Source organism: Pomacea canaliculata, linkage group LG10 (assembly GCF_003073045.1).
Source record: "Pomacea canaliculata isolate SZHN2017 linkage group LG10, ASM307304v1, whole genome shotgun sequence".
In the NCBI taxonomy this organism is placed as follows: Eukaryota; Metazoa; Mollusca; class Gastropoda; order Architaenioglossa; family Ampullariidae; genus Pomacea; species Pomacea canaliculata.
Genome location: NC_037599.1, coordinates 5217711 through 5233798, shown reverse-complemented (window position 1 = coordinate 5233798; position 16088 = coordinate 5217711). Strand labels below are relative to the sequence as shown.

At 39.2% G+C, this 16088-nt stretch overlaps 2 protein-coding genes and 1 long non-coding RNA gene across 3 annotated transcripts; 1 reads left to right on the top strand and 2 right to left on the bottom strand.

The window, feature by feature from the left end:
• Nucleotides 1-44: 44 nt before the first annotated feature.
• Nucleotides 45-8333, bottom strand: LOC112573609 (Ig-like V-type domain-containing protein FAM187A). Its single transcript, XM_025254134.1, has 11 exons — nt 7793-8333; nt 7364-7601; nt 6790-6933; nt 6129-6463; nt 5816-5989; nt 4428-5554; nt 3068-3312; nt 2285-2495; nt 1552-1763; nt 959-1157; nt 45-788 (listed from the first exon to the last, which is right to left on the bottom strand). The coding sequence occupies exons 1-6, from the start codon at nt 8191-8193 to the stop codon at nt 5383-5385; spliced, it is 1464 nt and encodes a 487-aa protein (XP_025109919.1). The 5' UTR covers nt 8194-8333; the 3' UTR covers nt 45-788; nt 959-1157; nt 1552-1763; nt 2285-2495; nt 3068-3312; nt 4428-5382.
• On the top strand, nt 8229-11375 carry LOC112573612. The gene is made up of 3 exons (XR_003101267.1): nt 8229-8367; nt 9418-9557; nt 10913-11375. It is a non-coding gene; the product is annotated as an uncharacterized LOC112573612 (long non-coding RNA).
• Nucleotides 8712-16088, bottom strand: LOC112573610 (COBW domain-containing protein 1-like). The gene is made up of 14 exons (XM_025254135.1): nt 15691-16088; nt 15266-15352; nt 14766-14862; nt 14369-14460; nt 14014-14073; nt 13191-13228; nt 12540-12586; nt 12210-12296; nt 11747-11791; nt 11386-11442; nt 10884-10944; nt 10455-10589; nt 9410-9533; nt 8712-9117 (listed from the first exon to the last, which is right to left on the bottom strand). The coding sequence occupies exons 1-14, from the start codon at nt 15776-15778 to the stop codon at nt 9059-9061; spliced, it is 1077 nt and encodes a 358-aa protein (XP_025109920.1). The 5' UTR covers nt 15779-16088; the 3' UTR covers nt 8712-9058.

Below are 16088 nucleotides of genomic sequence, written 5' to 3'. Positions count from 1 at the left end.
CAAGGAGCGTTTGAGGAGACTTTTCAAAATGTTCCTTGATATCATAACAGTATTGCTTTTATTTTACCTCACAAGTAAATTGCTTCACTTGGTGCCTCAGGATTATTGTGCAATAAAACTGTCATTGAAAGTATTTTATAAACATTTCTAATTTTTTTAAATATTAAAACTATCCATTAAAAATTTTAAATTGTTTAAATGTTTTTGTATTTCTGTCGTATTTGCCTGACAAGACAAATTACTTTCCTCACTTAGTTCTTATTAGCAGAAAGGAAGCGAAAATCGTCCAGTGGTTATTCGTTCTTTCTTCCAAAAACAACTCCGGCAGTCATTCACGTCAGTGTTCGCGTGAAGGCCCGCAAAAACTGGGACCAACGAAGTCCTGCCCAGTACGAGTTATGAGTAAAACTGTCACAAGGGAGAGAGGTATTCCCGGACTTTGGACGGTGAAGTTGTCATTCACTTTATCGTTGAAAAAGTACCTCGTCTTCGGTGTGCTTAATAATCTCATCCAGCTCTTCCTGCGTGGGCAAGTCCAGAGAAATTCCCGAAATATCCAAGTCGCTGCCATCGACAGATCGGCGTTTCGCCGTCTTCATGACGCGCATGCGCACAATGGGACGTGGCAGCCATTTGTCGTCTGCCAGTCTCCTCCTCTGTTTCCTGCACCACAGTCCGAAGCAAGAGAAGCACATCCTGGCCGCTCGGTACATCCGGAGACGAATCTGGATTGTCGTGAAACAGAAGAGCAGGAAGTTGGCCAGTCCTTGAGCGTTATCACCAAATGCCTAAAAGAACAACAAAATAATAAAGGCAGTGAACCATTTTTTCCGTTTTTACTTTGAAAGGAGTGATGCAACATAATTTAAAGCCATGTGACGAAATGTAAAACCGTGCTAAACATCTACCCTAACAACAACACTGCTGTTCTGCTATTATCATAGGGCTGTTCACCTACTCTGATCACAAGGAGCCAGTCAAAGGCACGCATATGTCTGACGGCTGGATACTCCGTGAAAAGTAGATGTCCTGTCCCCCACATCCGCAGAAAACAGTATATGAGTGGAATGTATCGCATTTTACGGGTGGCCGACTGCGCGGCCATGTCTTCCATTGTAGTTCCCTCTGGCCTCAGGACTTGGATTCACACGAGTAGTCTGCGGGTAAAAACGGTTAAAATTGAAACGAGAATCCAAGAAACAGACAAACAATTATTAAGCAGTTCTATCTACCAATGAAAATAGCTTGCCAGAACTCCAGGAGTGCCGAGGGGCATTTTTACCCGCAAGCAACTGTAGCCCAGTAGTTGGACCAGAGGCACGCTTGTTCGATACCCATGTGACGCAGCGAATTTCCCTCAGTACCTGACTCCATAGAGGGTTGGGGAAAGTAAGGCAGAGAGGGAGGGGGCACTGCCCTTACATAAAGCTGGCCCCAAGAAAAGTTAGGTCTATAACATACATCTCGCTCCCACACGACCTGGAAAGGTTAGGGAACGAATTTCTAACTCGTGCCTCCAGTTAGCAACAGCCGGTATCTAATGCAGCTTACCTTGCAAATTACAGAGAAGTTGATGACATTGAAAAGGAGAGTGGTGATGAAGTATGTAGCGATGACCCAGCCCTCTATGGTGATGAGGTACCAGTCGAGCTTGTTGGTCACCTTGTCGCTGATCCAGCACACCGTCGGGTGGTCGAAGTACAAAATGTCCGTGATATCGTAACCATACACGTCTGCAATGCCTGCGCTTATGGCCACCATCACTATAAAACATAAAGGTCATATTAATCTATTAACACACTAGTTGTGCTTTTGTGTGTGCAGACTTATTTGTAGGAATGGTGTTCGTGAAGGTTGAGCTAATCATCTGCAATAACAATTCGCTCAGGTCCTAACCCACGGTCGTTCAAGATCAATAGAAGTTCCTAACCACCAATAAATATAATGAACTAAAGCTACGACAACCCATTCATCTGCTATTCAAGTTTAATTTTTTCTTGGCTTTTTTTTTTTTTTTTAATTTGACGTTACCAAGGGATTGACAGGATTACAAGCTTAGTATCGTGGTTTTGTTTACAACTCTTCTAATTTTAAAAACTTATTTTCAAAGTGCGTTGGTTTAAAACCGTGAAAGTTGCTGGTCGGCACATAAACTGTAGTGGCTGAATGTCTCGACTTTTCACTGACAGTCGGGCCAGCAGGCATGTTAAATGCATATTTACCTAACCCTTCTGTCAAAAGGGGGGAGCACTAATGGAATACAAAATCTGAGAAGACAACTCACATGGCACACCCCAGCCAAAAATGTAGAAGATGATGACAAGCTTGTCGGCGAGATCGACTGCCCTCAGAGTGATCGCAATAAAAAGGTGAACAGTGATTGCGCAGGTCCACATTGCGCTAGCCACTTGACCCATCACAGAAATGGAGGCAGCACTCTCACAGATCAAATCTCGTTCATCAGGGAACTTAAGACTTTGGAAGTATGTTAACGCCTGCGACAAGAATCACAAAACATGACAATGACGAGCTTTGTCGTTTCAAAAAACAAATGGTGCGCACGCATGCAGCGAGAGGACTTTCCTTCCCTCCGTCTCTCTCTCTCGCCGCATAGACGTACCAACACTTTCTTAAAATTAAGTACACATAAAATATATGCTGCTGGAGTTACCTAAATGTTTCCTAATTTATGGAGTAGCTTATCATGTGTACCATATTGCCGTCTAGAGTGTCATCATGGTTCACAAAGTTTTATTGTAAACTATCGCTACATCTTCTAGGTGATGTGTTGCACTAGATAACCAGGTGTTCTTACGTTTATCTATTGGGCGCAGGGGCCCATGTAATGAGGTGAACATGCGTGCTATTTCTTGCATGCTATTGTCATACCGAGTATAAAATACGTGTGCTCGCGCGTGTGATAAACTGGAAGTTCACCGCTTACACTGGCGGAGGAAAATGCTCGGCTTTGGTGGAGGGGCAAACTTCATGTTGACTGTGAACGATATTCACATTCTTGCCTCCTCAGTGTCTTTTGCCACCTAATCCGTTGTCTCTCATGTCTTACCTGAAGCATGCTTCCAAAACATTGCACGAAGTTCGCGAGGCAAAGATGAAGCAGCAGCTTCCGAGGTGTGGTGCGCAGATGTGGCCACTTCCAGTAAAAGGCGATAACCGCTAAGCAGCAGACTATGGATGTGAAGGAGGTGATGTTAGTCAGAATGATGAAGACAGCATCCACTGCCTTGAGTGTCGCGTTGGAATGATATGCGCTCACGTTCTCCATGGTGACGGCGTTTGGTCAGCTTATTCCTATTTTAAAAAAAAAAAAAAAAAAGAATAGAAGCTCAAGATCGATGTCTACTGCTTTTCGGAGTTTTAATGCCCCATGAAAGAAACGTCAGTAAGATACGCAATGCTACATCGACGACCCCGCCAAACCTGATATACATGGCACAAACTGTCGGAATTTTGTTTCAAATCCCAAAAACGTACTCTAGATGTTTACTTAAGAAGAATCTCAGTTCGAATTTCACTCTGTAGAACATAATTGGTTAGATGATTTCTCTAGGGCCTGTCTAGGCGTTTCACATTTACGTTTCATCAATTAAAACTATGTTATATCAATTCTAGACAATCCACTACAACTTTATTACTTCTGAGCGATAAGCGCTTCAATCAACGCTGTGGATGTCCGTGGCTCTTCCTATAGGACACGAGGTAAGATAAGACTGGACAGGAAAGGCAAAGGTCAAGCCCAAAAACAGTCTCTCGGCCAAAATGACACCGTTTGTTTGTTCAGACTTGCATCTTTGTACGTTCACTGCAGTTTTTAAATTCATCTCTAGTGGCACATTCCTGGAAAGGCATTTTTGCAGTGGCTATTTTTTTTTATATTTTAGGCATTCAGTGACAGGTAGAGAAGCGAGGGCACACCATGAGGGATACATCAGTGAAACAATACTTCCGTCACTTTTAATATCATATTATTAAACAAATTTTAAAGAACACTTCAACTTACCGAAACTAATCCTCCTCTTGTCATTGCTCCACGAAGTGATACTCTTTCCATTATCTCTAGTATTGTATTTTCACACTAAATTTTCGCATTTCGATTTATCTGCATCTCTGTCTCCCACTGAAAATGTTTTTATGAGGCAGATAAGAAATAGAAACAAATAAAATATGCAGCGGGTCACTTACGACAGGCTAAACGTTCAGGTTTCCACCACAGATTCGTACGTACATACTTTTGCGAACTGCTCAGAGAAGAAAATGGCGCATGTCCAGGGACGCCATAAAGATGACACGAATCATGCCAAACCCTGAACCTTAAACATCTCCCTTACACAGTCGAAAGGAAGCGACTAGTTGCTGCACAACCTGTTTGGCTATAACCTGCCGCGCACTTGTGCCGTAGTACTTACAATGATGTTGTAGCCGTCCCGGACATCTCCCAGCTTACATCGTGTTGAAATACAAGTTCATTAACCGTGCCCGTGAGAGGAAGGAGGAAATCATGCACTGTTAGGATAGTAGATACGGTAGATGGTCACGAGTGTGCTCTTTGAACTCCACTATCATCATTTCAACGCCATCGTAGCACGCGTGTTTCAGGAGTTATCAGCCTCTGATACAGCTTTCTGTACCCGCTGCTCGCAGGTCACCTTCTTACAAGTGGCGTTGTACTTAGTGGATGAGCCATTTCTCTCTGGTTTGTCATTAACTTGTTGTTACTTATTATTTATCTACACTTGCTGAAGCCTCTGACACTGGTAAGGGGTCATCACTGTTACTTTTGGAAAGAAGAAACTGCAATATTCTCTAGGGCATCAAAAATGTTGCACCATGGGAAGAAATGAATGCATGAAAAAGGAGCTGTACAAATGTAGTATTTATTACTATTATTTATAAAAAGATTGTCAAAGTTGATCGATAGATGATAGAAGTTGTGGACTGATTTCGTGAAATGCTTGTTACACTAATGCTAAGTAATGTTTGTTATGCAATACTGATTACTGATTATTTGCGTTGTCGCTAAATTATAGTCATCAATGTATATTAATGTATTATATAATAATTAATGTATAATTATGTACTGAGTTAAGATCAAAACTCACAACATTTTAACGCATTAATGTACTGAAAAAGTATGACGAAGACCGACTTACATCCAAATCGATTTACGAGCAGTCAGTCACAACGCAACTCACTCGTAAGTCGACAACTACGTGTATCTCTCACTTGCTCTCTTGCACGCATGTTCGCTCCTTTTCTCACAGGCGACCTTCATCGGGGCAACAACAAAGCGACCTTTGCCCCTGACGCAATATCTTTACTGGGAGGAACAATGCGACTCATGACCTGCATGCTGTGCCTACATCACTTGGCAGTTTTTTTGGACTTGGACTGCAGCACGCAGCAGCACGACACAAGGCAGCCGACGACGGTGAATCCCAGACCCCCGTACGTGATGTAGTCCCTCAGGTACCGGTTCATGCTGTCTACTACCAGCACCTTGATGGCCACCAGGTGCTGCATTCGTTCCCAGCAGCTGGAAGCCAGAAACTGACGTTGTCGAGAAGCAAGACAACAAAATGGAACATGCGACCGTCTTATTTCTTGTCACTAAAGTACCAAACGGTTTATTTATTAAGGATATAAATATAACCCACTCTATTTATTACCACTGAAGTACGACCCTCCTACTACCGATTCGACGATTTGAGCCTGTACTTATCATAGAATGTCACCTACAAAAGGTCCCGTGATGACTTGACCTAGCAGACAACGGTATGGGGGTCAGGGAGCTCACTTGTAGACGGCGGTGTCGGACAGCATGAGTTGCTTGATGTGCAGTCTGTTAGCGCTGTCCACCCACACTCGTCCTCTCGTCCTACGTCGGGTGGTGAGGGGATCCACTCGCGTCTTGCCCCGCATCCACCGCACGCCCTTCTCTTTGGCGAATTCGCGGTCGCTCTCAATGTCACTGTCGTCACAAGAGTCAAAAAACGAGGTGGTTTACTGTTGAGCTAGTTAACTAGTTCACAGGTCTGAGCAGTGTTAGTCCGATGTATGTTTCATGTGCACCAGCTAACCTGTTGTGTGCCGGTCAAAGCGACTCCTACCTGGTACACGTCAGCACAAGATGCGTCCCCTCTGGTTCATAGAGCACCTTCCGCTTGGTGGTTTTGGGAATCGAAACCTTCTCGCCGAATGACTGGTACTCTCCCTCTAGGAGCTCGATGGGATTTCCCTCGCTGTCCTTGATGATCACCGGGGGTGGCTGGGTGGGACAGGTCACGTTACACTTGTCCACCAAGGTTTCCTCTAAGCGATGGCGTATGACTCGCATGAAGCGCAACTGGACAGGGACAGCGGTGGAGCGGCAAGGTACTCCCTCCGGGAACAGAGTCATCAGGGGAAAGTCATTCGGCTTCACTGGTTGATGTGCATACAGCTTCTGTTTGTGAATGCAGCGGAGGGGAGGAGGAGAAAAACTTAACTTTAATCTGGCCAGTAATGTTGTCAGCATGCGCGTAACCGATAATACTAAAATACCGAAAAAATTTCATTATGATTATAATCTTTTTCTTCTCTCCCTCTTCCGTCCCTTTTCCTGGCCATTCTTTCTTGCAGGCAATTTGCAGTTTACAACTCATGCCTCTATCATTTTTTTTTTTCAAAGAAACTAAAGGTGCATCTTTTTTCAATATGAGTCAATGATACCAACACAAAAACGGAATTAAAGAAAGACTGCCTCTTTAGTTGTTTTCCAGCTAAGACTACCTTGACCACGCATGTTCCACGCCGCCGTCTGTACCCCACATCGTCGCACGTGTCACACTCTCCCCAGGCCGCCCACGTGGTCAGCACAACGAGGTTATGAGAGGGCAGGTAGATGTCGCCCTGCCGACGACTTCCAAGGCGAACCTTTCGCAGGACAGCGTAGGTATTGTATACATTTCAAAGTAAATAAAAGTATACATTTCAAAGTGCACCTTGTTGCAAAAGCTGTTCCGATTCCTGTCTGTGCAAAGGCTTTATCAGTCAAGTGTGACAGTAACCCGAAAACTCTTGTTAAATCGAAACTTACCTTAGTTCAGTTTTGCTATGCTGTGGTTCATTTTGTTGTTGTTGTTTTTTGGTTTTTTTTTTGTTTGTTTTTTGTTTGTTGTTGTTTTTTTTTTTTTTTTGGTCGTGTAACTTATTCTGTTCAAGCACATTGAGTTCACTACAAAGCGGGGAAATGCGTTATATTTGCATCATCATCATTATTATTATAGTTATCTAAATCCACATCACCCACAATAACCAGTGGTTGTGACTATGAGGACTAGCCGATAAGTTTTTTAAACGTTACCATCTTTCGCCGTTCCTTCATAAGAATGTCAACCTGGTAGACAGCCGCAAACTCGCTCCGATCCAGACACGTGTACTGGCCGGCATCCTCCACCCTGGTTTCCTTGATGATCAGGGAGCTCATACTGGTTATGGTGACCCTCTCGCCGTCAGGTATCACGGGACCAAACGAGGAGTCAGAGCGGCGCACGTGCTGCCAGACAGCAAGCTGGGATCGCTTGTGCTGGTCTGGCCTCATGCTGCACAGGAAGCACGTGATATTCTTACGTCATTTGAGAAAGGGGACAAAATGACGTGATCGAGCTTGACCGCTTTATTTCTGGACTGGTCGTTCTGTTTACCTGAACTTTCGTTTAGCCAGTACTATATTTCCCTCTGTGTGTGTGTGTGGGGGGAGTTTGTAAAGAAACGATAAAGAAGGTGATCTCACCATACAAGACAAGTCATTGTAACAGTCTCGCCACCGAGTACAAGGAAGGCGTGGACTGGCATCAGTTTGCCGCTCTGCAAGGCCTTCCCTTCCGCCACGCGTTTTTTCAGACATTCGTAGTACTGCCTAAAAATCTCGGCGCCTTCCTCTGGGGACACGTTCCACTCGTCCGACTCCTCCCCTTTCCTGGTCAGCTTTTTCCACAGGTTCGAGAAAACGTTGCGGGCGCGACGGCTTTTGGTGTCGACGTGCATCGTCTTGTTGCACGTCGCTGTTGAGGAGCTGCAAAGAGTTGCCCTACTAACCTTTTGGGCCAACGTGCAGTTCGACAGTCCTGGATAATGTAGTCCCAGCAGAAGTATTATGCAAAGAAGTGCTCCCATTTTGCTTATAACCGCCATATTGGTTTTATTTTTGGAATGTGTCACGTGACCGTTTATTTCCTGTTCCCTGCCAACCTGCTTAGTTCCATTAAACGTCACATGAGGTCTCAAATTGGATGAAATTTCTATACAGGCAGCATAAAAGAGACTTTGACTTTATTCAGCGTATGCCATGGCCCACGACTGAAGTAGGTGAGCATAAAAGCACAAAAAACATTTACATAGATGTGTTAACTAGCACGGCTGGCATTCCAGTTCCAAATGCATATAATGCATCCATATTGTAATCTAGCTGATCCCCTGATTCAATTAAACTCTTATAAACATACATCTTTTGGTGCAGCACAAATATATGTCTCTGAAAGTGTTTAGTGTACTACACATCAGTGCACATACAAGTATATGGTCAGATATATATTCCTACTTCGTGCTCAAGGTCTTATGCATGAGAGACAGAAAGGCGAAAGAGAGTTTTATTTAAAATATTTATTGGCAAGCCTCAATCTCACAGCGAAAACATTGCAAACTACAGATTGCATCTGGGCATAAGTTTCTTTAATTGTTGATAACCTTTCAGAAAAAAAATATAAATTCATGGAAAGTCTCATACTGGTATGCAACCACAAGGAACACGCACACTCTTTGTTTAAAATGTTTCAATTTCATAATCAATATCCCACCCCTCATGTGTGAGTGCATCTGTCAAGTAGAACACTGCTTATTCTAACAACATTAATACTCTTACAGACTACACCACAGAAAGTCAAACCATGAGCAAGCAGGCTTGTTTATGCAACCTTCCCTCCAAAATGTATTAATTTTTTTTATCATAATTCATTTCCAATAAGTCCTGTATGAATAGTGTGGTCTTCTTGTCAATATGTCACGTAGTCATACATGACTCTAGAGACTGCTGAAGGACAATGTGGTTCAAGTTCCTTCCTGAAATATTAAAGTCATAATTATGACTCTTCTTCAGCTGTTAAGAAGCATCTCTCTCTCACACTTATACATATTAGTCCTATTAAAAAGTTCATTAAAAATGCTGCTGCTTAGGTAAGAACAATGTTTTGTATACTGTCTCAAGAAAGCCAATGTTCAGGCATGTGCATGGGAGTAACATTAAGGAAGTAGCTGAAGTGATAGAGATCTTGATCTAATAAAGTGACGCAGACTGCACACTTGTATATGCTCTCTTTCCTATAACTCAAACTTCACCATACTGACAACTCACCTATGAAGACAAATCTGTTGACCCTGGGCTCATCTTGCCAGGCCGTAGTAGGATGCAGGTCATACAGCTCATACACAGCCTGCACGATCAGGCGCTGCGTCTCACCAGGCACCGAAATTACTCCCTGGGACAGTGATGGACACTTGGGGTCAGTACCCTTCTTTTCCTTACTTTTCTATACCCCTTTACACCATCAACTCAAAGTTACATCCAATATGAAAGCGGTACAGTGCAGAGCGTGCTCTTAGCACTTGAGACAAGAATGAGACATTGAAAACATACCAACATACATACGGGAGGAGAAACAACAGTACTGATGACTGACAAAAGAAGACTAATAAAAGAAAAATATAGAAAAAGCAATGAGGAATCAGGTAACATGAGCAGAGGATATCGTGGTTCTTCAGAGAAAGACGAGCAGGGAAGTTTGCAGATGGACTAGTACTGCATATTTAAAGAATTCAATGGTTGGTAAGTGGCGGATATGGAAGGGGAGAGGGTTCCAATCTTTTGCTACACAGTAACTAAAACTCCGGTGACCGTATGTTCTGGTGACAGGAATAGTTAGGATACGGCCACCAGAAGAAGAGCGGAATTGTCTGGTTGGGATGCAGGGGAAGAGAAGTTCAAAAAAATAGTTAGGGCAGGAGCCTGCAAAGAAATTAAAACACAGCACGGATAGTTTGTACTGAATGTGTGAGCGGATGGGTAGCCGGTGCAGAAATGATGGAAAGGAGTGACATGGTCCCGTTTCCTAGCTCTAAGCACCAGAAGTGCAGCAGATTTCTGTACTTTCTGGAGTTCATGGGTAAGGTAAAAAGGTAAAATATATAAATCGATACAAATGCAGCCTTAATTTCTATTCTTTTTAATCTCTAATCGTTTTCCACTTCTACCACAAAAAACACCAAAGAAATCATGAATAAACAAAGTGAATAAATGAATAAATCTATGTCTGCCACTAAATGTTGCAGTCATTACAAATCATACATCAACAACTGATTTATGATCTTAAAAACAAAGCAAAACTCAGCTACAAGATTACCTTGAGACGCAGAATGTCCACTGGCACTCCATCAGGATTGCAAACAGACTTTTCCCAAAGCAGTCTTTGTAGAAAATTATCCAGCTTGTCTCTGCTTAGATTCCCAGTCACTTCCACCGTGACTGTCGTGACACTCTAAGACAGAAAATGTCCACGTAGTAATTTTTTAGCAGTTTTTAAAACAGATCGAAATATCTTTGCTACAAACTTCTCACCATTTTCTTGGCAAACTATTACGAATACTGTCATCGACTATTCTGACAGTCGTTATAAAACTTAATTACTTTAAGTCTAGAATGATGCTGATCTACTGACTGTACAGTGACTTTGTAAAAACAAACTTAATGATTTATAAGTTATTTTCCCGAATCATTTCGCCATGACACATTGAATATATATATATAGCCATAGGTTCCATTTCTATCTCACCTTTTCAATAACATGCACATCTGTTTCAGAAAAACCTCTCTGAGTGAAAATGTCTTCCATGCTGTGAGAAATTACAACATTTGTAAACGATAGCAAAGGAACAAAATGAGAATGCAGAGATAAGAAAATATAATACTGATGATAACCAAGTAAAAGACCATAGACACAACATGGCCAATTTTATTAATTTTAAATGGCAATTATATTCTATCAAGAGGGCTAGATCTGAAGTTCTGTTCTAATTCAAAAGACCCAAAAACAGTTTGATAAAGGGTCAGCAGAAAAGTATTTTAAAAAAAGAGTAAACCCCTTTTTATCTTTCACATAGAAAAATGTTTTTTCTTTTGCTTGCTGCACAGAGAGGTGCTAAAGTTAATACTACTTTGTGTACTAAGTGAGGCAATGTCTTTTTTAATGCAAGCTGAACAGCACCTCCAGCAAGTATCAAGATTAAACATTTGTAAATTATAATAAAAAAAAGGACTTCTAAACATAAACATACCTAGATTCTTCCTTTCCGCTGTAGGCATTGATGTCCAGAATTATGTTCAGATCAACCCTAAAATTAAATGTCATGATAATTTTTATTAAAATGATGCAAAATAGATACCCTAATCATGGGTTATTCTGCTTGAACTATGGTGTTTTCTTGTATTTGTTTACAATTTTCTTTTCCTCTCTTGCTTTGTGTGTAAGAGAGCGAGAGATATGAAAGAGGCTGTTATATATGCTTGTCTTTCTGCATGAAAACATTTTTAGTTTCTTCCATTTTGAACATGGGAGGAGGTGAGAAAGCAAATAAAACAAATTAAAAGTTTTAAAGTACAGTGATACGTTTTCTTTTTAAAAATATCACCACTTACATAGCATAACTTGTTCTATGAAGTCTGGCAAAACTGTTAATAGATCTGAAAAAAAATTAGACATACTAAAACTGAATTCAGCTTTTTCTCTTAACCTCTCTTTCACGTATTTGATGTCAGTCTGGAAGCCATTTCTACAGAGCGAAACAAAAATTTGGCAATTATCCTTTTCTTTTTTAATGTAACTCAACAGACTCTCATCATAAAAAAGTGAGCAACAGATAAAGCAACCATATATATTATTTTTTAATAATGGGTTATGCTTAAAATTATGATTATAGCATATAGCACTACAGCAATTACAGCTTTAATTAACTGAACTAAAAAATTTCTTGAGGCCCATACGATAATGATGAACAGTAAATTGATTTTCCATGAATCTGCAAGTTAAGGATTAAACATTTTGCTCTGCACTAGCTTCAGAAACACTTCATTTGCTCTTGTTTGTCTCTTTGTCACCAACCTTATTTCTTGGCACAGCCTGTCCATCTCTTGTGCTGTCACAAGATCTGTCTTGTTGACAATTATGACATCAGCCAAAGCCACCTGCCTTAAATAAAATTCCTGCTCAGAAATAACTATGACCATTAAAATATGATAAAATATTTATAGTTGCATTATTATTGTTAATAATAATCATAATAACATTGGACACTCCATACCACTAAATCTGGTTTATATGTGTTTTCGATGTCATCCAAGTGCGAGTGGAAATGTCTCAAAATAAATGAAATTAGCTCTTGATTTTGGTTGGAAAAGGTGATGTTATGGAATGATAGATATCAACACCTACCTTTGTGTTTCATTGACTGATCCATCAGACTTCATTTCTTTTAGTTGCTTAGTCAAGAAGAGAAGACAATATTTCACTATAAGCTATAGCATACAATGAATCATAACTAAATAGTATATAAAAAGTCTTAAAATTCTTTCATTCTTGTATTTATTTCAGCCTTCCTAGAAGAGGGAACTCTCTTGGAACCATTTCTAGGGAACAAATTTTTTTTTTAAATTTACTGTTTTAAATGACAACATGAGTGGCCTTAATTGGTTACTGATTAATGTAACTGGTTAATGAAAAGTAATAATAATAAAAAAATATGTGATTTATATTCCACATAATCATGTTCATGAAGGAGCACGCACTCAGCACCTGAGACCAGTAGAAGACATGGATAGCATTTGAAAGACAAAGAGAAACAATTGAACAAACAAGTAATAACAGACAAACATGGAAGACACAAAGAGCAATTATGGAACAAACAGTAAATGTGGAGATAAGTGGCAAAGAAAATATTTTAGCACAATAAAAGCATTGTGTATCAGAACCAAATATTATAGCAAAAAACTCTGTTTAAGATACAGGGTTATTCATAAATATTTACAGATTTATATTCATCAATAATTATTAAGAGAAAATGAAACTGTCAGAGAATAGTTTTACCTTTTCACAGTACTTTGCATCAACCATGGCAACTATACCTGAAAAATAAAAAAGACACATCTATGGGGTCTGAAAAAGCATTGTGATGTCCTGCACTCTTCATGAATATTCCAAAATTTGAAGTAATAACTAAGGTCCACTTTTGCTGACCATTAATTGACAAAACCTGTTTTTTCCTGTGATACATCTCATAATAAAAAATCACAATGAGCTTTTAATGATGACAAGAAAAGTTGCTAATATGCATAAGAGGCACACAATCAAATAAGAACTTCCAGCAGACTGGCAATCTCATTTCAGCTACAATTTGCTATCTAAAATTTTGTGTTTACTTTTGGCACGGTTTGCTATCAAAGTACTATAAGTTCCATAAAGAGGGGATAAAAACCAACAAAGGAACAGGTTTTAGATATTTAGTTCATGTGATTAAGCATTTATTCATGATGAATGAATAAAGGAAGGGATAATTCTAAGTAATGAGGATATCTGATTCTAAATGCAATAAACATCACACCAACATTATACAGTGTATATAATTATATACAAGGCAATACTATGGCTGTAGTATTTTAACATTTTGCAGAATTTCATGTCTTCTATTTAAATTGTATATTAGCAAAATTACACAAAGAGTCAAAAAATAGAAATAACCTATTCCTTTTTAATTTAATTGACCAAATGATATGATATAATTGTTAGATACGAGTAACAAAAACAGAAAAAAAAGCTTCAAGGAAGAGAATGTGCTCCTCTAAGGATTGTGTTATCAACCTAAAATTATTGCTCTTTTTTCTGCCACTAAAATTACTCATTCTCTAATTACCATCCAGGAAAATGTCGCTACATAATTCTTCATCCAGCCAGAACATAGAGGCTATTGGTCCTGCAATTCACAATCACTGATTAAGGAAGCATAGTCAAAACTGAATTACAAACGGTTACAAAAATGTGTAGTTTAGAGGTAAATTCAAACAATTCCACATAAGCAATTAAATAAGATATTACATTTTATTAGACAAAAATAAACAAATCCCAAAGAAAGTTTTTCATTGTGTCATTTGATATTTTTCTGCAAGTGGACAGTAATAACTAAAGATGCCCCAAAAGTAATCTGTGTAATAATTAAAGATGCTTCAAAACTGTTTTTATCATAATTTCAACTATTGCTTTATATTTACCTGGATCGGCTAGTCCTGTCGTCTCCAGCAATATGTAGTCAAATTTTCCACGTTTACTCATCAGATTCTCTAAAGCCTTCACACCACTGTCTCTGTATCATAAATTCAACATTTACTCAGAGTTATGTGTATATCTTTAAGAGTTACTTAAATATATATCAATAAGATTATCAGAGGATGACAAGATTAAGATCAATCATCTTCTATACTGCAAAAAACTTGTTTCGCAGTGTAGTAGTTGCAGGACATATATTAATGTTTCACCATCAGCGGAGAAGCAGCAGCAAATTATATAAATATGCACTAAATGTCAAAATATTCCCTGTATCAAACTACAATTTCCTAGCTTGTGCTGTTCTAGGTGTAATAGGCTGACTGTTTTCCTGTTTCTTCTTACTTGACTGAGCAGCAGAGACAACCATTACGAAGTTCTAACCATTCCTCAAAGAGAGATCCTTCCTGACCAACAGACATGGACTTCTCAATGGAGTCACCTGCAGAAAATTCATTAATATCTAGTACAAATCTAGTAGAAACAAAATTAAGTACTTTTGAACATAATTTAATGCAAACAGGTTGTCATTTGGACCCACTCCTTTGTACATTTACATCCACTTACAACATTTCAGTGAATTAAAAGACAAGCTAATAAAAACTCCGTTATAGCTAAGATAGTCATATGTCAGGAGACTATTAAAAACTGCACTGTTAGAATGTAAATAAGATATAAAAAATAAAGCTAGACTATTCTGGAGGGGCTTCTACAGATGTAATCAATCAAAGATGTGGTCCAAATTGCTCTTTAACAGGTCTCACACACACACACTTTTCTACATGAACAAAGACATACACATGCATATAGTAAAATTAAAACAAACGGAAATGAACAACAGATACCTTCTCCAAACTCATTCAAAATCACAGCAATCTTTTTACCATGCTGCTCTCTCAGAATGTAATTGAGAAGGGTTGTTTTTCCGGCACCTGTCAGAACAAAAACTCAAATTTCTTAAATTCCATGTGTTTATTACAACACCAATAATTTGAAAATATTTCTTTTTTCATAGAATCACAAATTCAGATTCGACAATAAGCTACTTTTGCATCTTGAGAAATCATTTTAGTGCGTGAATGGAGTGAGGTAAAATTAGTAAAAGAAATTAAAGATTTAAATTAAAAATTATTTTCTAATCACAGGATCTGTTATAAAATCAATGAAATAATTTTCAAGCCCATATAACCTACAAATTATTTGAAGCGGTTATATATGTTCAGTATTAATGTAGACTATTATTTTGTACTAATCACTAACTAAACCTCACCTAGAAATCCTGTTATGATAGTGATGGGTACTTTCTTGGTATCTGCAGGGATGAGGTCCGGTATTTCATCTTCTGAATCGTCGTTCATTGCGTTGAATATATCAATATTCTACATACAGTTCATACAATCGACAGCCAGCACCAAGACGTGCTCGCAGCAGATAAGCTTGTAGCCAAAGTTCGTGATGATTCTCACACAATGATTAAGAAAAAAAAACTGTATTTAAAAAAAAATAGTTATTTGTACATTTAAGTCTCCTATTGAAAAGAATATGACTTTATTAGAAATATTTTGTATTTAATAACAAAGAAAAGACATGAGTAAATAGCAGTAACAGAGTAAAGACTATTGTTTCTTGGCGAAGTCATAGCGTGTTCAGCGGTACAGCCCCTTGCCT